At 45.8% G+C, this 23,897-nt stretch overlaps 1 protein-coding gene across 1 annotated transcript in view; it reads right to left on the bottom strand.

Annotated features, from left to right (window-relative positions):
- DMRT1 (doublesex and mab-3 related transcription factor 1) overlaps positions 1-23,897 on the bottom strand; it is a 146,428-nt gene that overhangs the window by 78,271 nt on the left and 44,260 nt on the right. Inside the window, exon 3 of the mRNA XM_004373467.1 lies at positions 13,045-13,328. Within this exon, the coding sequence (XP_004373524.1) occupies positions 13,045-13,328 (284 nt within the window). The remainder of the gene's footprint in view (positions 1-13,044; positions 13,329-23,897) is intronic.

The raw sequence follows: 23,897 nt of genomic DNA, 5'->3' as shown, positions 1-23,897 counted from the left end.
CCACAACTACCACAGCCTCCACCAGACTGAGTCCAGTACAACTAGATGGTGCCCGGCTACCACCACTGACTGCTCTGACCAGGATCACAACAGAGAGTCCTGGACAGAGCCAGAGAAAAATGTAGAACAAAATTCTAACTCACAAAAAATGACCAGACTTACTGGCGTCACAGAGACTGCAGAAATCCTGAGAGTATGGCTCCCAGACACCCTTTTAGCTCAGTATTGAAGTCACTCCCGAGGTTCACCAAACAGCCAAATATTAGATAGCCGCATTAAAACAAAATGGGACTAATGGGGCACAACAGTCCAGGGACAAGGACTAGAAAGCATGAGGGGGAAGGAAAGCTGTTAATAGGGAACCCTTGAGAAGGGACAGTGTTGACATGTTGTGGGATTGTTAACCATTGTCATAAAACAATGTGTACTAACTGTTTAATGAGTAATTATTTATTCTGTAAACCTTCATCTAAAGTACAATAAAAAAAATTTTAAAAAAGACAGAAATTTACCCTTATCTTCCTCAGTTTGAACCAGTCAATTATTACTTGTTATTGCCTTGCCTTCTCCATTAGAAAGTTCTATACCTACACCATTTCTTCCTTCTTTTATTGTTCTGATGTTGTTGTCATTCGCAGTTTACCCTCTCTTGTTCCCTGTTGTAACACTTTTGGTTTTGAATAGTCCTTGAGAGTTCATTTCCTAGGTTGTTATCTGGCTGGTACCATCTTCTCTCCTAGATTCAGGCCACCGTCTGATGTTTGTTCTCAAACCGAAGGACTCCCTTTAATAATTCTTGTAAGTGTGGTTTAGTTTTTACGTATTCCCTTAATTTATTTCCTAATTTCACCATCATATCTGAACGAGAGTTTTACAGGATATATTATTCTTGGTTGGCAATTTTTTTCTTTCAAGGTTTTATATATGTCATCCCATTGCCTTCATGTCTGCGTGGTTTCTGTCCAGTAAGCAGATTTTAGTCTTATTGTTTCCCCTCTGTATGTGACTTTTCATTTTTTTTGACCTGTTCTCAGGATTTTCTCTGTCTTTGTTCTTAGTGAGTGTGATTACGATATGCCTTGGTGATTTTCTTTTGGGGTCTGTCATGGTTTGAATTATGTCCCCCAAAAAATGTGTGTATCAATTTCACTGGGCCATGATTCCCAGAATTGCATGGTTGGCCTCCATTTTGTGATTGTAATTTTATGTTAAAGAGGATTAGGGTGGGATTGTAACACCACCCTTACCCAGGTCACATCCCTGATCCAATGTAAAGGGAGTTTCCCTAGGGTGTGGCCTGCACCACCTTTTACCTTACAAGAGATAAAAGGAAAGAGAAGCAAGCAGAGAACTGGGGACCTCATACCATCAAGAGAGCAGTGCCAGGAGCACAGCGTGTCCTTTGGAGCTGGGGTCCCTGCGCGGAAAAGCTCCTAGTCCAGGGGAAGACTGATGATGATGAGGACGTTCCTTCAGAGCCAACAGAGAGAGAAAGCCTTCCCCTGGAGCTGACACCCTGAATTTGGACTTTTAGCCTACTTTACTGTGAAGAAATAAATTTCTCTTTGTTAAAGCCATCCACTTGTGATATTTCTGTTAGAGCAGCACTAGATGACTAAGACAGGATCCAATCTATATTGGGTTCCTTAAGCTTCTTGGACAGTCAGCTTTTGTTCTTTCAGGATATTAGGGAAGTTTTCTGTCAGCGACACTTCAGTGATCCTCTCTGTGTTTTCCCTTTTCTCCCCGTTCTGGAACTCCAATCCCTTGAAATTTTTGCTTTTGATTGTATCCCACATTAATTCTCAGGGTTTCTTCATTCTTTTTTCTAATTTTTCCTCAGAGTTGTATCCAAGTGTTTGTCTTCAATTTCGCTGATCCTGTCTTCCATCGTTTCAAACCTGCTCCTCCGCCCTTCTATGACACTGTCCATTTCTGAAATCTTGTTGTTTATCTTTTGGATTTCTAATTGTTATTTTTGTCTGATTTCTAGTTGTGAATTTATTTTGGCATTTTGTGGCTGTATTATTTTCTTGAATCCTTCCATTTTCCATGAATTTATTTTTTCCTCAATTTTGTCTGCTTTTTGCTTCAACTCTTGGACAGCTCTGGATATTAGAGATTTGAATTCCCTAGCAGGTAGTTCTAGTGACTTTTCTTCTGCTGGAAAGTCATCTGGTGTTTTATTCTGGACGCCTACTTGAACCATCCTGTTCTGACTTTTTATAGTGTCTACTGTCTTCAGGACATTCAGTAGTTATTTTCTTCGTTTACTGATTATAGATTTGTTTGTTTCATCCTACTTTTTTGTTTTATTTGGTTATGTCCAAGAAGGCGGGCTGTGTGTTGATGTTGTTTGCTCATCTGTGGACATGATATTTTTCACCTCCTTGTCCAATGAGCAGGGCCAGTCGCTCAGCTATGGCGCAGCAGGGCAGGTCCAGCTGAAGGGGATGGGCTGGGATGGGTTGTTTGTGGCACGTACTGGGGCCAATAAGTGAGCCAGGGGTCAGTGCAGGGAAGGTTCCAGTAGGCTGTGCCTCTGCTGCTTGGGAGTGCAATGCTCAGCATACGGTGCAGATAGGCAGCAGCAGTGGGGGTGGTTGTGACGTGTAGAGTTAGGTTGGGTATGGGAAAGAAGAGAGAGATGAGAAACAGGAGCAAAAAACAAAGTGGTGAGGGAGCCTGTCATTAGAGTGGAGAGATGAAAAACCAAGAAATGAATAAAAACAAAAAGAAAAAGAAATAAATAAAAATTAAAAATATATACATAAAATAAAATTCGAAAATTCCCCCAGGGATCCTGCTGGTGAGGCTGTGCAGACTGGGGAAGTGGCTCCCAAGCCATGCAGAAGGGATGGACATGATACACAGCACCAGGTATTCAGGAGATAGGAAAAGAATGTCAGTAGAAAGAGACGAGAATCCAAGAAATGAAGAAAAATAAAAAGGAAATAAGAACAAGAATGGAAACCAAAAAAAAAAAAAGAAAAAAAAAGACCCCTCGGATCCCAGCAGTGGTGGTATGGACCAGAGAAGCAGTTCCCCAGCCGAGCGGTGCTTCACAGCCTGTCAAGCAGCAGCAAAGATGGTACACAAAGTCAGGTGTTCCAGAGAAAGGAGGGGCAGGAGGTGAAAGGCAGGGAAGAAACCAAAAGAGGCCAAAAAAAAACCAACACCAGCAACAAAGATATGGCACTGATGAAGCCGGCCGGTGTGGGGGGGCCAATCCGCGCAGCACAGAACCAGCGCCTCCCATACCTACATCGCAGCCTGCTGGGAAATGTTGGATCGGCCCACCAGAAAGCGGTGAAGGCCAAGCCAGGGAGCGGGGGAGGGGGAGTAGCATGTACCACTGGTTACTGGGTGCTTTGTCTACTGTTGGGAGCTCCATGAATCTGCTTTCCTGTACTCCCTGTCTGCCAATCTCCGACAGGAGTCCAAGATGGTAGATTCGTGCTGCATTAGCTGATAAAGGACCTCTGCTCGTAACTCTCCTTGCTCTCTGTTCTCTGTCAGTTTCTTATTCCATTTGGTGCTTAGTTTTGTATCTCTTCACTGAACACTCAGGGTTCCAGGATTGACATTTGTCTCTATTTTACTTAGTTTTTCAGGTCTTTGCTGTGGAGGGATGGTGTGGTGCTTCTGTCTATAGTGCCATGTTGATTCCACCATTCAAAATTGAGACTTTTGTTTTTTAATTTCAAATTTATTCTCGCAGAATATCAGTTAAGAGGCCTCAAATAGCTAAAGCAATGTTGAAAGAGAAGTAACAAAGTCGGAGGGCTCACACTTTCTGATTTTAAAACATACTATACAGCCATGGAGCCCTGGTGGTGCAGTGATTAAGAGCTCAGCTGCTAACCAAAAGGTTGGCAGTTCGAATCCACCAGCCACTCCTTGGAAACCCTGTGGGGCAGTTCTACTCTGTCCTATATGGTCGCTATGAGTCGGGATCGACTCAAAGGCAACTGGTTTGGTTTTGTTTGGTTTATACAGCTACAGTAATCAAAACAGCCTGGTTCTAGTGTAACAACAGACACACAAATCAATGGAATAGAATTGAGAGTCCAGAAATAAACCCCCACATCTATGGTCAACTGATTTTTGACTAGGGTGCTAAATCCATTAGATGGAGAAAGAGGAGTCTCTTCAAAAAATGGTGCTGGGATAATTGGATTTCCACATGTGGAAAAATGAATGGATCCAGGCCTTACCCCACACACAGAAATAAATTCAAAATGGACTAAGGACGTAAATGTGCAAACTAAAACTATAAAATTCTTAGAAGAAAACGCAGGAGCAACGTTGTCAGGCCTAGCTTTTAACAATGGATTATCCAGTATAATAAGAAAAGCACAAACGGCAAAAGAAAAAATAAATAAATAGGACCTCTTTAGAATTAAAAACTTTCGTTCCTCGAAAGACTTTATCAAGAAAGTGAGAACACAAGCTATTAACTGGGGGAATATTTTCAAAAACCATATATCCTACAAGAATCTAATGACCTAAATACAAATAAAACGTTAACAAGTTAACAACAAAGACAAATAACTCAATCATAAAATGAGCAAAGGACTTGAATACACATTTCACCAAGAAGACACTCAAATGGCCACCAAACACATGAAAAGGTGCTCAGCATCATTAGCCACCAGAGACCTGCAAATCAAAACCACAATGAGATACCATTTCACTCCCACTAGGATGACTAAGATACAAGAAATGAAATAAATGTTGGCGAGTATGTAGGGAAATTGGAACCCTTACCCACTGCTGGTGGAAATGCAAAATGGTACAGCAGTTGTGGAAAATAGTGTGTTAGTTCCTCAAAAAACAAAAAATACAACTACCATAAAAAAAAAAAAACCAAACTCACTGCCATCAAGTCGATTCCCACTAACAGCGACCCTATAAGACAGAACAGAGAGCAGAACCACCCCATAGGGTTTCCAAAGAGCAGCTGGTGGATTCAAACTGCTGATCTCTTGGTTAGCAGCTGAACTCTTAACCACTGCACCACCAGAACTACCATAAGACCTAGCAATTCCACTCCTAGGTATATACCCAAAAGTCTTGAAAGCAGAGACTCAGAGACTTGTGTACCAATATTCACTGCAGCACTATTCACAATAGCCAAAAGGTGGAAACAACCTAAACACCCATCAACAGATGAATGGATAAACAAAATGTGATACATACATACAATAGAATACTACTTAGCCAGTAGGAGAAATGAAGTCTTGATACATGCTACAATATGGATGGAGCTGGAAGACATTATGCTGAGTGAAATAAGTCAATCACAAAAGGACAAGTGTTTTATGACCTCACTTATATAAAAACACAATAAAAGGCAAGTGTATAGAGAACAAAGTTTATTAGTGGTTACCAGAGATGCGAGGGAAGGGGAAAGGGGAGTTAACGGTGATGGAACTATCCCACTGATTAAGGGTAGGGTTGCACAGATGATTATTGTAATTGCTGTACACCTGTAAAAAGTTGAATTGGCGAAAGTTGTGAGAGACTTATTTACACAACGACAAAAAAAACAAAACAAAACAGAGTAGCTGCTGAGGCTACTTATGAACAACCAAAATCCTCCTGGGATTTGGTTTCTTGGTTTGGAGGTTTAGCTTCATGGTTTTGTGGGACATCCCAGTTAACTGACCTACTACCATGTTTAGTCCTTTTGTTCTACCACCTAGTTCACTGCATAGTGCCTAAGGTCTTAAAAGCTTGTAAGTGGCCATCCAAGGCACAACAATTGGTGTCCATTCACCTGGAACAACAGAGGAAGAAGGAACATCAGGAACAGAAGGAAGATATGGAATGTGTGGCTGATTGCCTCCATGAACAACTGCCTCCTTTGCCATGAGACCAGAACTGGATGGTGCCTGGCTACCACTACTTAACATTTTGATCAAAGATTCTACCAAAAAATCTTGATCAAAAGGGGGGAAACTCAGAACAGAATTTCAAACTCTCATGGACTCCAGACATCCTAAATCCATGAGGACTGGATAACTCCCTGAAACTATTTCCCTGAGATAATCCTTAAAGCTTAAACCAAAAATATCCCCTAAAGTCTTCTTAAAACCAATCTATATGGGATCAAAGTGACAACAGCAACTTGAAAGATTAGACAGGAACTTTAGTGGGCAGTAAATCTGTTAATGGAGGAGGAACAACTCAGAAAAGGAGGGCGAGAATGTTTGCACAACTCAAAGAATGAAATCAATGTCACTAAACGGTACATGTAGAAACTAGTGAATTGATGTACGTTTTCCTGTGTGTATTCTGAACAACAATATAAATTTAAAAAAAAAAAAGAAAAAAACATTAGTTAAGCACTTGACTGCTAACCAAAAGGTCGCCAGTTCTAACCCACCCAGCGGCTCCATGAGAGAAAGATCTGGTGAGCTACTCCTGTAAAGATTACAGCCAAGAAAACCCTATGGTGCAGTTCTACTCTGTCATATGGGGTCAGTAAAAGCCAGAATCAACTCCATGGCACCTAACAACAACCACACATATGTAACAAAATGTCTGACATTTTAACCATTTTTAAGTGTACAATCCAGTGACAGTAATTACATTCACCATGTTGTACTACCATCACCACTATCCAGTTCCAAAAGTCTGTCATCATCCCAAACAAAAGCTCAGTGACCCTTAAGAGGTAACTCCCCATTCCCCTTCCCCAAGCTCCTGGTCACCACTAATAAACTTCGGTATCGATACACCTGCCTAGTCTAGATATTTCACATGAGTGGGACCATACAGTATCTGTCCTTTTGTGACTGACGTATTTCACTCAGCATGATATTTTCAAGATTCATCCATGTCATAGCATATATCAGAACTTCCTTTCTCCTTACGGCTGAGAAATACCCCACTGTAGGAATGGATCACATTTTGTGTATCCATTCATCTGCTGATGGACACTTGGGCTGTTTCCACCTTTCAGCTATTGTGAATAGTGCTACAAAGAACATTGGTGCACAAGTCTCTGTTGGAGTCAGGGCCAGGGCTTCTTGATGAGCTGTGCCTGGCCCTGTGGCCCTCAGCAGGCTGAAGGCACCAGAGTGCCATCCCAGGAGCACCCACCAGGGGCGCCTTTTCTCTATGCTCCGAGTATTAGATGCCAGAATCGGCGTCTGCTCCTGCCTGCACCTCAGTTTCAGACACAGATGGACTGGGATGCTCCATAACTCTCCTTCTATGTGATAACAGCAGCCTTCCTCCAGACCTGCTTTTTGCAACTTATGACTGCTTTGTTCAGTGGTATATCCCTAGCACACAGCAGGCCCTCAGCGCATGCTTACTCAGTAAATGAATGCATTCCAGCTAGGTGCATGATCGTAAATGGGCAATCGCTGACATTTACATCACTGACTTGCAAGCTGCTCTGATGCTGGAAGTGACGTCACCAGTATTTAAATACCAGCAGTTATGGTGGACAGGTTTCGGTGGAGCTTCCAGACTACGAGACAGACTAAGAAGAAAGGCCTGGTGACCTACGTCTGAAAACCTTATGGATCATAAAGTGCTAGAGGATGCAAACACACCGATCATCATGAAGATGGCACAGGACCGGGCAACGTTTCACACTGTTACACATAAGGCTGCCATGAGTTAGAATCAACAACATATCCCTCGCACACAGTAGGCCCTGACTGTATGCTCGCTTAATGAATGAAGGCATCCCACCTAGGTGCATAATTGTAAATGGGCAGCCACATCATAAGGTACGTCAGACAGAAACCAAAATAATCATCAACCAAACCAAACCCGTGGCCATCGAGTCAACTCTGAATCATAGCGACCCTATAGGACAGAGTAGAACTGCCCCACAGGGTTTCCAAGGAGAGGCTGGTGGATTTGAACTGCTGACCTTTTGGTTAGCAGCCATAGCGCTTAGCCACTGAACCACCAGGGCTCCAAAATCAACACCTGGAGTAATGAAATCATTTCCGTTGCCATCTGACCCTCACTGTGGCTGGAATTTAGTCTACACATCTGGTGACAGGAGCTTCCAGAAAATACTCAGGAGGGGGCCAGCCATGGGGACAGAAAGAAGGTGCAGGAGACGGCTCGGAAGCCTCACATATTTCTTTCCGCTGACTTGCTGCGCGCCTCTCCCTCGCCAGCCTGGTACGACATTGTTATTTAAGGGACAATGTTGCCGTGGAGGAGTGTGTACCCAGCAATAAACAGCTTTTGCAGGCAATTAAATGCAGCAGTGAAATGGAGCTGCTGGTCAGTGGAACCAGCCATCCATCCTGCATTTCTTTCACTGTCACAAATGTTATTCCTGTTTCACAAGGGGACAGGGATCTGTGATTGGGCCACAAATCTCCACCGCCTAGAGGAAGCGCGAAGGCAAGGAAAGCAGCTCTCCGCTAACACAGGATCACTTGAGCCTCTGGGGTGCTGACTCGGCAGGCAGCTCTTTTCTCAACAGGTTTGCATTTAGTTAAAAAAAAGTCTGCATTTAGTGAAGAAAAAAAAAAAAAAAAACAGAACAGTTGCCAACTCCTGGCGACTCCACGTGTGTCATAGTAGAACTGTGCTCCACAGGGTTTTCAATGGCTGATTTTTTAGATGTGACTGCCAGGTCTTTCTTCCGAGTTGTCTCTGGGTAGACTGGAAACACTACCCTTTCAGTGAGCACCGAGCGTGCTAAGCATCCGCACTACCCAGGGACGCCCTGCACTTAGTAAACCCATTGCTGTCGAGTCAGCTCCGACTCACAGTGACCGTACAGGACAGAACAGAACTGCCCTGGAGGGTTTTCTTGGCTGTAACCTTTATGGGAGCAAATCACCAAGTCTTTTCTCCCGAGAAGCCGCTGATGAGTCTGAACTGCCAACCTTTCGGTTAGCAGCCGAGCACTTAACCATTGTGACACCAAAACCCAAAAAACCCATGGCCATCCAGTCGATTCTGACTCATAGCAACCCTACAGGAGTAGAACTGCCCCACAGGGTTTCCTAGGCTGTAATCTTTACAGAAGCAGAACACCAGGCCTTTCTTCTGTGGTGCCACTAGGTGGCTTCAAACTGACCTTTCTGGTAGCAGCAAACTGCTTAGCCATTTTGCCACCAGGGCTCTTTTTGCACTTAAATAGGCACTCACTTGGGTCGCTATGAGTCGGAATCGACTCGATGGCAACGGGTTTGTGTACCAAAACCAGACCCGTTGCCGTTGAGTTGATTCTGACTCATACCAACCCTACAGGACAGAGTAGAACTGTCCCATAAGGTTTCCAAGGAGCAGCTGATGGACTGGAATCGCCGACCTTTTGGTTAGCAGCCATAGCTCTTAACCACTGTGACACCTGAGCTCCAGAGCTTTTGATATTTGGGGTAAAATGAAGCATTTTGCTCTATCAGGGAAGGAGTGTTTCTGTGGAGCTGTTCTGCCTCCTCTGTCTAAACCCTTCCCACCCCATTAGCCCACCAGGAGCAGACTGAGGGCACCGAACGAGGCTGGACACCACAGAGTGGGGATGTTGTACCTGCTGAAAGGTCAGAGTCAGCACCTCCAGCCCCCTTCTAACCAGAAGCTACTCGGACTCTGTGAGAACCAGCCCCGTCTGGGAGGCATAGACTACTGTGCTCAGGTTTTCTCAAGTGGGATTTTCAAAAAAATTTTTATTTGTTGTTGTTGAGAATATATCAAAAGTGGGTGGTTTCTTTTTGCAAACAATTCCATCCCCTCCCCTCCTGATCTCTACGAAGTCTAGCTCAAACAAATTACGATGATGCCAGTAGAGTCAGCTTTTTCTAGGAATTAGAAAGGAGCTCTTTGTTGGAAACCATTCACACTGCTCCCCAGCACAGGGACACTCAGAGCCGCAAACCCGACGAGGGAGGAGGGTGACCCAAGACGAGGCCTCGGTCTGGTGAAGCGGCAGCAGGAGAGTCGGGCTGAGCGGCAGAGAGTCAAGGGCATGGCTGGGGGTTCAGCCTAAGGTACAGGCTCCTCAGGATGAGCCCGGGTCAGACAGAAGGTAACACCATCGGGAGACAGCAGCACGGTGCTCCCCAAGAACAGCTGTGGGACACCTCCCTAAATCGAAACAGATAAGCATGCCAACAACCAATCGAGGGACAACAGCCCTGCCCTCCTCTGGCAACCTTGCCTCCTCCCCCAGGAGAGGCGAGGCATTGTCCAAAGGGCAGACTCAGGGCATCTTCCCGCAACAGCAAGGCCAGGAGGAACGTCCCGTTACAGATTCCCACATCCTCTGGAATCCTTCCTACCTCTGTGATAACAATGATCCTGGGTGAAAAGGGAGTCAACGCAGCTCCTAAGCTGGGCATTCTTTATCGCTTAAATATAAGAACTATTTCTATCAGTAACCAGTTGCCATCGAGCTGATTCCTACCCACGGGGACCCTATGTGTGTCAGAGTAGAAATGTGCACCATAGGGTTTTCAATGGCTGATTTTTCAGAAGTAGATCGCCAGGCCTTTCTTCTGAGGCGCCTCTAGGTGGACTCGAACCTCCAACCATTCGGTTAGCAGTGAAGTGCATGAACCGTTTGTGCCTCTTGAGAAAATAGGAGGGCTTGTTATTTTAGGAGCTTTCTGACTCTGCTAAAAGCTGATCTTGAGCTGATTACCTCTCTAGCTTTCTCTCGTGTTCACACACCCTCCCCGCTTCCTACTTTCTCCTCAAAGCTGGGGAGCAGCCAGAAACCCTGGACGCTCCACTGAGGATCTGCGGGAGAAGCTGCCTCTTTTAGGCCTGCAACAGAAATCAACGTCAAAACTGTCCCAAATCATCAATGCCAAATGGCTGTTTGAAAGGTCTGAAGGGGCCCAGCTGATCCGAAGTCATTTCATTTCCAAGTTAACTCTCCGTTCAAATACCAACAGACTTTAAGTGCCTCCCAGAAAAAGAAAAAAACAGTCTAAATAGAAAACTTATGAAAATGTGTGCTGTAGTTGGGTGCCATAGAGTTGATCCTGGCTCACAGCGACCCCGTATGACAGAGGAGAACTGCCCCATAGAGTTTCCTAGGCTGTAACCTTTACAGAGCAGACAGCCAGAACTTTCTCCTGTAGAAGTCACTGGGTGGGTTTGAACCACCAACCTTCCGGTTAACAGCCGAGTACTTAGCCACTGCGCCACTAGGGCTCCTTTTTTTAAAACCTCTTGATTCTAACATCAACAGGTTTTAAGCTCCTTCCAAAAACAAGATATGATTCTAAACATAAAGCATGTAGAAAACTTACAAAGACTTGCAGCTTAGAGGATTAAAGCCGACATTTTAACCAACCTCAGAGATCAGATTCCTTGAGGGTAGCAAGAGAATCCAAAAAGTGGAGTGACTTGAGTATTAACAACTTCCCCACACCTAAAACAGGCAGAGGCAAAACGGAAGGGAGTTGCTTAAAGGAAAATTTCAGCTCACAATTTTTAACATGGGCGTAAGAAGGCCTAAAGGCTTGCCCTAAACTCCCAAATAAACACGTCACATTTTTCTGGAATCAAATCCCAACTGAGGAGGAAATGGAATGTGTGGCTAACTGCCCCCATGAACAACTGCCTCTGTTGTCGTGAGACCAGAAGAACTAGATAGTGCCCAGCTACCGCTACCGAACATTTTAATCAAAGATTCTTTACAAGAATCTTTGATCAAAAACAGGAATTTCAAATTCTCACAGAACCCAGACTTTCTGGAGCCACTGAGGCTGGATGAACCCCTGAAACTACTGCCCTGAGATAATCTTTAAACCCAAAGTAAAAATAACCCCTGAAGTTTTCTTTAAACCAAACAGCAGTTTAGCTTAATCAGTAAAGAATGTCTACCTTGAGCACTGTGTTCTTTTAAAGAACTATCTATAGGGGATCGAACTGACAATAGCAACTTGAAAGATTAGATGGGAACCTTAGGGAGCAGTGAGTTAATGGGGGAGGACCAATTTGGAAAAGGAGGGTGAGAATAGTTACACAACTCAAAAAATGTAATCAGTGTCACTGAATCATACATGTAGAAATTGTTGAATTGGTATGTTATGATACGTCTATTCTCAACAACAACAAAAAACAAAATACATTAAAAAAAATCCCACTTGAGAAAACTCCAGCACAGTCCGTGCCTCCAAGACGGGGCTGGTTCTCAGAGTCCGAATACCTTCTGGTTGGAAGGGGGCTGGAGGTGCTGACTCTGACCTTTCAGTAGGTACAACATCCCCACTCTGTGGTGTCCAGCCTCGTTCGGTGCCCTCAATCTGCTCCTGGTGGGCTGATGGGATGGGAAGGGTTTAGACAGAGGAGGCAGAAAAGCTCCACAGAAACACTCCTTCCCTGACAGAGCAAAATGCTTCATTTTACCCCAAATATCAAAAGCTCTGGAGCCCAGGTGTTGCAGTGGTTAAGAGCTATGGCTGCTAACCCAAAGGTAGGCAGTTCAAGTTCACCAGCCGGTCCTTGGAAACCTATGAGGCAGTTCTACTCTGTCCTATAGGGTCGCTATGAGTTGGAATTGACTGGGCGGCAATGGGAATCCAAAGCTGGATTGCATGCTATTTTACAAGCACACTGAGCGTGTGAAGATGGGCCTCCACTCCTAGCCCAGATGCATCCATGTTGGCCCAGCGGGAGAGTGGCCTCTCCCCTCTCCTGACCTTTCGCGGGTGCAGGCACCGAGCACAACGCTCTCCTCCCAGGGTGCGAACTCGCCTCCAAGCGCCCGGCATTTTACAAGCCTCTCCAAGAAAGTGGGGGACAAGGCTGGAGGAGGCCTCAGACGGTCAGCTCCTTGTGCATGTGACTCTGGCCACCCGGATACTTGATGCAAAATGACACTGAAAATGAGGGAAGTAAATGGAGGGGTGGGGAATCACACAACTGTATGCGTGTCTCTACGATTTCTTGCCATCAACCACCAGGGTTAAACCGCATTATCAAGAGTGAAAAATTCTTCTCGTCTTTTGCATAATGTGCGCCTATGTGTGACAGTGTGCGTGTGTGTGTGCGTGTGCGTGTGGTTTCTGAATATCCAGTCCACACAGAGTAACATCGTACCTGCCACTGGTTTCCTGTCTGGCCAGGCACGTAAGGTGCCGGCAGGCTCCTCAGGCTGTTCTTCACAGGGGACCCCCCGAGAGGGCTGCCCACGTCCCCAGACGAGGCGTCGGCCGCCAGTGCCATGGAGTACTGCGGGTAGTTGTAGAGGTTGTTGTAGTACGGGAACAGCGACGGCTGGTAGAAGCTGCTGTAGTAGGTGGAGTCAGAGACCAGGTCGGGCGTGTTCTCCACGTGCCCTCTGCTGGTGGCTGCGGGGATATCCTGGATGACCATCCGTCCCTCTGAAACAGAGAAGAAAAGACAACATGACCTGAGTGCCAGGGCCACAAGGCTTTCCCTCTAAGCCTGGGCAGAGCAAGGTATCTGAATACACAGGTGACAAAACCTTCTGGAACTTCTCCTGCAGCCAGCATAAAGGAGGGGTTCTCAGGCTGGCGCACCTCGGGGGGGCACAGCTGAGGGATGTTGACTGATTGTTTCTCCCGGGAAACCGAAGACATTTAGAGGTCATTTTAATTACATAAAGCCAGACTGTCTCATTTCTATCCAGAAATTCCCATCCTAAACTGCAGATCACGTCTAGCTAACCTGGCTGTCTGCAACATTCTTACAACAAAATTCATTGTATTTCACTTTAAATGAAGTAAATAAATATGCTGGTTCCCTAACTCTCCTGGCCAGACAGACACAGGTCAGAAAGTCAAAGCAAGAGGTTAAGAGTTTAAGCAAACACTGTTTCCTTCACTTCCTTCTCCTGCTGATACTGTAGCCTGCAGTAATCTGGACAATGGTATAGACCAGGTACAGGCAAACTGCTTCTGTAAAAGGCCAGATGTCTGTGGGCCATGAGATGTCTGTGACTGTGTTCCAATAAAACTTTATTTACACATGCAGGCAGGCAGTGGGCCAATTTAGTGCTCTGGCTGTTATGTTGCCAAATCCTGGTCTTGACTTTAAACTGAGCAAATCCCAGTAAACCACTGAATTAACTCCTAAGTCATCCATCCATCCATTACCCACTGGACTTTTTTTTTAACTTTCAAAAAAAAATTTTTTTTTTGTGCTTTGGGTGAAGGTTTACAGAGCAAATTAGCTTCTCATTAAACAATACACATATTGTTTCCTGACACTGGTTGCCAACCCCGCGACATGTCAGCACTCTCTCCTTCTTGACCTTGGGTTCCCCATTTCCATTTGTCCAGCTTTCCTGTCCCCTCCTGCCTTCTTGTCCTTGCCCCTGAGCTGGTGTGCCTATTAATCTCGTATACATGGTTGAACTACATGTGTTATTGTTTTATATGCCTGTCTAAACTTCGGCTAAAGGGTGAACCTCAGGAGTGACTTCATTACTGAACTAAAAGGGTGTCCGGGGGCCACAGTTTGAGGTTTCATCAGTCTCTGTCAGGCCAGTAAGTCTGGTCTCTTTTTTTTTTTGTGACTTAAAATTCTGTTCTACAGTTTTCTCCAGCTCTGTCCGGGACCCTCTGTTGTGATCCCTGTTAGAGCCGTCAGTGGTGGCAGCCGGGCGACACAGCTGTGTTGGACTCAGTCTGGTGGAGGCCGCGGTAGTTGTGGTGAGTTAGCCCTTTGGATATTTCTTAAATCATGTTCCCAGTGCTGCTCTAGGTGCCTGAAGTGGCTGCAAGGCGTGAGACCGTCCCTGCCCTTAGGGAGGTTACAGTCCAGGACGCCAGTAACCAGTTGCCATGGAGTCAACCCCAGCTCAGGGGAACCCCATGTGTGTCGGCATAAAATGGCCGATTTTTAAGAAGAAGATTGCCAGGCCTTTCTTCCAAGTGCTTCTGGGTGGACTTCAACCACCAACCTTTTGGTTAGCAGCTGAGCGGGTTACCCGTCTGCACCACCCAGGGCCTCCCTATCCACCTCGGGCTCCTGGAAATGATTGCAGAACCACCAACTTATGTTTCTTGCCTTTCTTCTCTCCTCCTTTCCAGCCAATGAGATGAGAAATCCCGATTTCACTACTCCAGGCCCTCAAGGCTCCGTGTCTGAAGAGGGCAGAGCACATTCTCTCCCCCTGAACTTCCCCTTGGATCCTCTCCTATTTTAAACACCAAACTGGTGGTGTACTTGGCTATTTTCAGTACCAGATTCTGTTTTGTATCAGATTGTTTACCTGATTATAAAAGCAATAATGCAAACATCTCAAAAAGGATAAATTACACAGACGCTGAAGTCAGAAAGGGAATGAACGATGTTCTCCTAACACCCAGTCATAAGCATCTCTGGTAAGCTGTTACAATCTCAGGGACATTTATGAAGGCATTTTAGACCTCATCCCTGTCCCTGCTGGAAAAAACGAGACACCCCTGAGGACCAGCCCTTCAAAAGCAAATGTTCTGAGTAAAGTTAACGAGGGTTTCCAGCGAGTTGCTTTCAGTTCGAACCCCTGCTGAGAATCTGCATTTCTAACAAGCTCCCAGGCAATGCTAATGCTGCTTGTTAGGGATCAGTTCTGAGAACCACTAGTAGAGAAGTGGTTCTCAAATTTATTATACATGAGAATCACCTGGCCCAACCCATTGCCACTGAGTCGATTCCAATCATAGCAACCCCATATGACAGAGTAGAACTGCCTCATAGGGTTTCCAAAGAGTGGCTGGTGGAATTTGAACTGCCGACCTTTTGGTTAGCAGCCGAGCTCTTAACCACTGAGCCACCAGGGCTCCGTACACTGCGTAGTAAACCTCAAATAAAATGCTGTGCCAGGTCAATGCCATGGTTTGTTTTTCTCCAGGTGACCACAATTAGTGAACAACACCATCACTGTTCCGCTTACCTTAGTTTATTTCCTCTTTCAAATTCTAACGAGCTGTAATACATTGAGATGTATGTTGTTGAAAAAGTTGTTTCACCCCAGTATTGAAATAATAAAACCATTTGAGTTTTATAAGATTAGATGCCTAAATATTTTACACTCTTAAAAGTGACATTTTAAGGGGTGTTTTATTTAAAATCACCGAACTTTTTACAGTTCCAAATTAAAACACTTACTCAATTTAAAAAACAGCTGTCTGACTCCCAGCCATTATGGGCAACCTACTAAAGCGCATGGAAATGTCCCAGTGTTGAAACAGACATCCATTAGACAGTTGTGCTGGTGTTGTGTGCCATGGGGCAGCTTCTGACTCACAGCAACCCTACAGGATTATAGTGTCGGCGAAGAATGTTGAATATACCGTGGACTTCCGAAAGAACGAACACATCTGTCTTGGAAGAAGTACAGCCAGAGTGCTCCTTAGAAGCAAGGATGGTGAGACTACATCTTACATACTTTGGACATGTTATCAGGAGGGATCGATCAGTCCCTGGAGAAGGACGTCATGCTTGGTAAAGTAGATGGTCAGCAAAAAAGAGGAAGACCCTCAAGGAGACGGACTGACACAATGGTTGCAACAACCAGTGCAAACACAGCAATGACTGTGAGCATGGCCAGGACAGGGCAGGGCTCCGTTCTGTTGTACACAGGGTCGGTGTGAGTGGGAATCGACTCAACAGCACCTAACAGCAACAACAAACCTGAAAGTAAGATTCCTAACTCAGAAGCTACAACATATATAAACTAACCAAACAAACTTGGAGCTATTTGTGTGTGCGCGTATACACGCGTATAATGTAAGTAAAATTTTCAAGAAGTGGCTTTCCATTTACAAACAAAAGTAAAAAAAGTACAAAAGTAGCTTTTAAAAGGCCACTCCTAACCATAACCCATTCTAAGTCACAGAAAAACCTCAGTGAAAACTGACAGTCATCTCCGTAAACCTGAGCTAAAAAACCCACTGCTGTCAAGTCGATTCCGACTCATGGTGACCCACGGGCGTCAGGGTACAACTGTTCTCCATAGGGTTGGTTTTCAATGGCTGTTTCTCAGAATGTCTTAGTCATCTAGTACTGCTACAGCAGAAATGCCACAAGTGGATGGCTTTAACAAACAAGAATTTATTCTCTCAAAGTTTAGGACGCTAGAAGTCCAAATTTAGGGCACCAGCTCCAGGGGAAGGCTCCAGAGGAAGGTCCAAGTCATCAGTCTTCCCCTGGTCTAGGAGCCTCTCAGTGCAGGGACCCCAGCTCCAAAGGATAAGGCTCTGCTCCTGGCACTACCTTCTTAGTGGAATGAGGTCTCCCTGTCTCTCTGCCCCCTTCTCTCTTTTATATCTTAAAAGATATTGGCTTTAAGACACAACCTAATCCTGAAGACTAAGTCTTGCTTCATTAACATAACTGCCTCTAATCCTGCCTCATTAACATCATACAAGTAGGATTTGCAACACAGAAGAAAATCACATCAGATAATAAAATGGTGAACAATCACACAATACTGGGAATCATGGCCTAGCTAAATTGACACGCATTTTTGGGGGACACAATTCAATCCATAAAATGGAAGGAGATCACCAGGCCTTTCTTCTGAGGCACCCCTGAGCGGACTCAATCCTCTAAACATTCAGTTAGCAGCTGAGTGTGTGGCCCATCTGCATCACCCAGGGACTAAATGTGCCAATATTTATCAGGCCCCTTGTTCTGACTTTGAGCTCCTCCTGCCCATTCCACGTCCAGTACGCAGTGACAGGCACTTTTAAACTCAAGGTCACTGCATCGAAGTAGAGAGACCACAGAAGCATACTGAAAAGGAAACACCCTAACGCATTTGCAAAAAATCCATAAGCTGCCTCTCACTCTATATTCTTCTAGAATAAAAACTTGTAAGGTTACTTAACGATGTTAATAATAATAAAAAGCACATCATTGTTCCCAAGAAAAAAGGGTCACCTTCCTGACCAGTGGTCCCTGACAGAACTAGCTATCCACAGGTCTTCTGCCACAATGAAGAAGGATAAAGTCAGATGTTTTAAGTGTTGTTATCATTGTTACAGAGCCCTGGTGGCACAGCGGCACAGTGGTTATGAGCTATGGCTGCTAACCAAAAGGTCAGCAGTTTGAATCCAGCAGCTGCTCCTTGGAAACCTTATGGGGCAGTTCTCCTCTGTGCTATAGGTTCACTATGAGTCAGAATTGACTCAACAGCAGCAGGCCATCATTGTTACTGAGGTCCCTGGGTGGTGCAAATCTTTAACACACTCAGCTGCTTACTGAAAGGTTGGAGGTGCCTCAAAAGAAAGTCCTGGCAATCTACTTCCGAAAAAATCAGCCCACTGAAAGCCCTATGAAGCACAGTTCTACTCCGACACAATGAGGTCACCATGACTTGGAACTGACTGGAAGGAAAATATGAATTTTTTTTTATTCACTGTGATAGTCATAATTTGGGCTATAAGAAAACCAGCCTACTAGGACTGGATTCAACAGCAAGGAAAGGCAGCAGAAGCTGGAGAAGTATGCTGTTGCCATCAAGTCCACCCCGGCTCCTAGTGACCAAACAGGACGGAGGAGAACTGCCCAATAAGCTTTCCAAAGCTGTGAATCTTCACGGAAGTGGACTGCCACATCTTTCTTATGTGGAGTGGCTGGTGGGTTCGAACCACTGACCTTTTGGTTAGCAGTCAGGTGCTTAATTTCCACGGCAGCAGGGCTCCTTTGGAGAAGTACAGATCAGAAAAAACTACCCCATGCATTCATCCCACAGACCACGGTAGACACACCGTAGAGATGCTGCCTGCAAGCTGGAGCAGGTATCTCATTCCAGTGCTCGTGGCTCTGACATTTACCTTCTTTATCTCCAGTTCTTTGGTGGGACTTCACAATCCCTCTGCTACGTTTTTTTGCACTGACATTGCTGTTGTTAGGCGCTGTCAAGTCAGTTCCAACCCACAGTAACTCTATTACAGAATGAAACGCTGCCCAGTCCTGCACCATCCTCACTATCACTGCTATGCTTGAGCCCTTTGCAGCAGGCACCATGTCAATCCATCTCGCTGAGGGTCTTCCTCTTTTCGCTGATCCTCTACCAAGCACAATGTCCTTTCCAGGGACTGATCCCTCCTGATAATGTGTACAAAGTATGTGAGACAAAGTCTCCCCATCCTCGCTTCTAACATATGCAGGGTGAAATATGATTCACTCCTTCATAAGAGATCAATACCCCCACATGATAAACATACTTATTGATTCTGCAGTGCTATATGCTGGTCATCGGGCCCGTGGCATATTCACAGTAGTTAACCAGTAATTCATTATAGGGTCTGTGACGGCTTTCCACCTCCCTCTTCTCTAGTGTCAAGATTCCCCGAGTTGCTGAACTTCGAGTTCTTTACATTCCAGCCTGGAGCCGTGTTCCCTCTTCAATGACGAAACCAAACCTGACAGTGTCTTATACGAAGTAAGAAAGGATACAAACCCAAATTTATACCTGATAAATCACGAGGCTATCTGTGATTCACAATGGTCTCATCAAAGTGATTAATTTGCATATTTGTTGTCACTAACAGACTCAGGGTGACCTTAGGTACGTACAACAGAACGAAACATTGCCAAGTCCTGTGCCATCTTTGTGACGCTTGGTGTGCTTGAGCCCATTGAGACGGCTAAAATTTATGGATCCCAGGTTTTATCTGTCTTTGGAATCCTGTTATGGATTGAATTGTTTCTCCCAAAATGTGTGTCAACTTGGCTAGCCATGATTCCCAGTACTGTGTGGTGGTCCTCCATTTTGTGATCTGATGTTATTTTCCTATGTGTTGTAAATCCTACCTCTCTGATGTTAATAAGTCAGGATTACAAGCAGTTATTTTAACGAGGCAGGACACAATCTATAGGATTAGGTTGTATCTTGAGTCAATCTATTTTGAGATATAAAAAAGAGAAGTGAGCAGAGAGGAGAGGGGCTTCCTACCACCAAGCAAGAAGAACCAGGAGCAGAGTGTGTCCTTTGGACCCGGGGACACTGCGCTGAGAAGCTCCTAGTCCAGGGGAAGATTGATGACAAGGACCTTCCCCCAGAGCCAACAGAGAAAGAAAGCCTTCCTCGAGAGCTGGCAGCCTGAATTTGGACTTCTAGCCTCCTAGACTGTTTAAGAGAATAAATTTCTGTTTGTTAAAACCATCCCCTTGTGGTATTTCTGTTACAGCAGCACTAGATGACTAAGACAAATCCCACACTTTGCTCGGTGCTTGCCCTACTTAGCTTCTGAGTCTTATGAGTTACCAACTATCAGGGAAAATGGTTCACCACTAAGTCTGAGAGGATCTCAAAGTCATTTGTCATCAAGTAGCACGTTATGCTAATTGCTAGGAGAGTACAGAAGTACAAGTCATTTTCCCCGTTTCTGTTTTTGTTTTTAACTGGAAATTAACATCTTCAGAAAGACTCTATAGTTTGAGGATGACCTTTCATCTCCTCTGGAGGATGGCACTGGATGAGCCTCATGGAACAAGAAGGCTGACTCAGCTCCTGGCTTGCTGCAGACGAAGACGTCAAAAAAAATAACAACAACCCAAACCCACTGTCATCAAATCGACTCCAACTGACAGTGACCCTACAGGACAGAGTACATCTGCCCCATAGGGTTTCCAAGGCTGGAATCTTTACAGGAGCAGATCGCCAGATCTTTCTCTCATGGAGTGGCTGGTGGGTTCCAACAGTCGACCTTTCGGTTATCAGTCGAGCGCTTAACCACTGTGGCACCAGGGCACCTTAGGGAAAGACAATTTTGCATTATTTCCTGCAGGGCAACTCTGTGTCCAGACCCGTCAGCTCCTGACGTTTCCCAGATGTGGGAAAAACTGAAGGAGCCCTGGTGGTGCGATGGTTAAGCACCAAAAGGTCCGTGGTTTGAATCCACCCAGCAGCTCCGAGGGAGAAAGACCCGGCGATCTGCTCCGTAAAGATGACAGCCTAGAAAACCCTATGGTGCACCTCTGTTCTGCCACATGGGGTCGCTATGAGTCGCAGTCGACTTGATGGCACACAACAACAGGAACAACGGAGTGATCCAGGAAGGGGCTTCAGGATTCTTCCCCTACAACTGTGGGAGAGAAGCTAGAGGAACCCACGTGCCGAGAAAAGTCGTTCAGTGAGCTGGCACTCACACAGTTCCAGCCCGCCCCAGGGGATGCGTGGACTCTGAGATCAGCCAGAGCTGAGAGCCGATAAGCCAGGCTGCCGCGTGCCTACTGTTGCATGCCACAGACCGATAGCTGCAATGACGAGCAAGGCAGGCACCGCCACCCATCACCTTCTGCTGCTAGAAAAACAATTCACGTCCAATTCCACAAACCTTTTCTGAGCACCTACCATGCACAAAGCAAGCTGTGCGGAACCGCGGGGGACAAGGGAAGACCATGTAGTCCTTGACGCTCCACGGCTCCTTAGCAAGAGGCAGATTCCAAAACAAACACAGAGAAGGACAGACCCACCCAGGCAAGGTCCCTGGGTGGTGCAAATGGTTTGCACTTGGCTGGTAACCAAAAGGTTGGCCGTTCAAACCCACCCAGTGGCACCATGGAAGAAAAAGGCCTGGCGACCTGCTTCCATAAAGATTACAGCCAAGAAAACCCTATGGAGCTGCTCTAGTTGTACCTCATGGGACCTTGAGAGCTTGTTTGGAGGTTCTGGATGGTCCTCTCCTCTGTTGGGGAAGGTCGTCCTCTCTGACTGAGCACATGGCTTTGGGAGGGACATACATGGAGTAGTGAGGGAGGAAGGGGACACTCGCCTAGCCAGCCAGATCAGCCGAATCAACCCCGGCGATCAACGGGGTGACAGATGTCACAGCCAGATCACCCTCACGACCTACTTTGTAACTCATGGGGTCTCCAAAATCACAAACCAACAACACAACAAAATCAATAACAAACACACCCAAGCTCCAGGAAACACACAAAACATCTTCGGGGCTACGGGGTGTCGGGGGAGATGAATTCCAGCGTTCAAAGTCCAAGTTCAGCCGAAGGTGGCTCAATATGTCACTCTTGTACTCAAGGGGCAGATGACCGTGTTAGAATCTGGGAAACTATTCTAATTCTCCTGAGTCCATGGAGCTGGGATGACCCACCCAGATCATTTGCCCTTAGGTGTCTCTTTGAACCTTGAAGTATCTGGTTTCCTAAAGTCGCCTTTAACTCAAACAATAGCCCCGTAAACAGCTCAGTGGAGACGTTTTGCCTCAGGCACTGGGCTCTTATGGAGAATTCTTTAAGTGCAGCTAGCTTCCTGCAGCAGGAGCTCCAGGATCGGACTGGAAGCTGTGTTTTAGAGTGAACCTGACAGAAACACTGTTCTGGCCCTGTTTCCAGGACATTGTAGATGAGGTGGGGTATAAGAGTCTCTGGAAGTTTTCTCATCTTCAGAACTCTCCTCTGACATTCAGACCAGGCGTTCCCGGTTCATGAACCGAACAACAAAGCTAACGAGCTCATCTACAAATTTAATATTGTGAAAACTTTATTTTCGACAAATCCATTTCTTTTTTACCCAGGAAGAGTTTTTTTTAATTTTTTTTTTTTAAACAAGTACTTTGGTTCTGGAGAAATCGTTCAGTTCACTGTGCTTTTTTAGGGTGAAGGCTGACCTGACCCTACGGGTTGGCTTCTGAAGGCAGGAACAGGCTTGGTTCCAAGGTGTGCAGAGCTTGGGAGGGGTGGTAAACTGTGCATGTTGGGTGGGGAGGGGAGGAAGGGAGGGAGGGAGAGAGAGACAGGGAAGGAAAGGAGGAAGAGGAAGGGAGAGAGAGACAGGGAAGGAGAAGGAGGAAGAGGAAGGGAGAGAAAGGGTTGTGGAGCAGACCAGCTCTAAGAGCAGGGACATGTTGGGGAGGATGGGGGAAACAGACACACAGCAGGGAAAAGCAAACACAGGTCTTCCTAGGGAGAACCCCTCTATCTCAACTGTGCTGCCCGGGGCCATGGAGAAGCCCAGGAGTAACAGCCCCAACCCCTGTGTGCACACCCCCAAGGAGCTGGGCAGAAGGAAGGCAAAGAATTGCAAAGGCCGACTCCCTGCTGTGAAGAGCACAGAGAATTTTCAGGGATCAGAAGAGGCTTCACAGAAGAGCTATCCAAACAGAGAAGGTTCTGGATGTGCGAAGAAAGATAAAGGCATTCCAGGCTAAGGAAAGAGGAGATGCAGCCCAGGAAAACGTTTATGGGGTGATCGGAGAGCAGCCTGCAGAGCAGAAGCAGACTCAGGGTGCCGCTGGCACCGTGCTGGGGAGGTGAGGCTCCCCTCAATGAGAAAGCCAAACTGGACCCGAGAAGATCAGCCCCATAAGGCGCAGGTTCCCCTCTGAGGCCTGAAAGTCAGACTGGAGATTTGGGGGATACAAAGGAAAGAGTCAGGTTTTTATAGCAACAAGCATCCAGCAAACTTCAGCTACTTGGATGGCAGGTGATGACTGGCTGGTTGGCTTGGGTTAAAACAACTTTTGTAACAGATGACCTGCTTTTTGTTAGAAACGGAAATCGCTGGGGTCTGACAAACAGGAAGTCAGTGGGGTCCTGACAAAGAGGAAATTGGTGGGATCCTTCCCGACAAACACAAAATTGGTGGAGTCCTTCCTGTCAAAGAGGTCTAATGAACAGGAAATCGGTGAGGTCCTAACCGGAAATCAGTGGGATCCTTCCTGATAAACAGGAAATTGGTAAGATCCTTTCTGACAAACAGGAAATCGGTGGAGTCCTGACAAAGAGGAAACTGGTGGAATCCTTCCTGATAAACAGGAAATTGGTGAGATCCTTCCTGACAAATAGGAAATCAGTGAGGTCTTGACAAATAGGAAATCAGTGACAGGAAATTGGTGAGATCCTTCCTGACAAACAGGAAATCGGTGGGATCCTTCATGACAAACAGGAAATAGTTGGGGTCCTGATAAACAGGAAATTGGTGGGATCCTTCCTGACAAACAGGAAATAGTTGGGGTCCTGATAAACAGGAA

The sequence above is a fragment of the Trichechus manatus genome, unplaced genomic scaffold, assembly GCF_000243295.1.
Source record: "Trichechus manatus latirostris isolate Lorelei unplaced genomic scaffold, TriManLat1.0 scaffold00025, whole genome shotgun sequence".
Taxonomy (NCBI): domain Eukaryota; kingdom Metazoa; phylum Chordata; class Mammalia; order Sirenia; family Trichechidae; genus Trichechus; species Trichechus manatus.
This window is presented reverse-complemented; position numbering and strand designations above follow the sequence as displayed.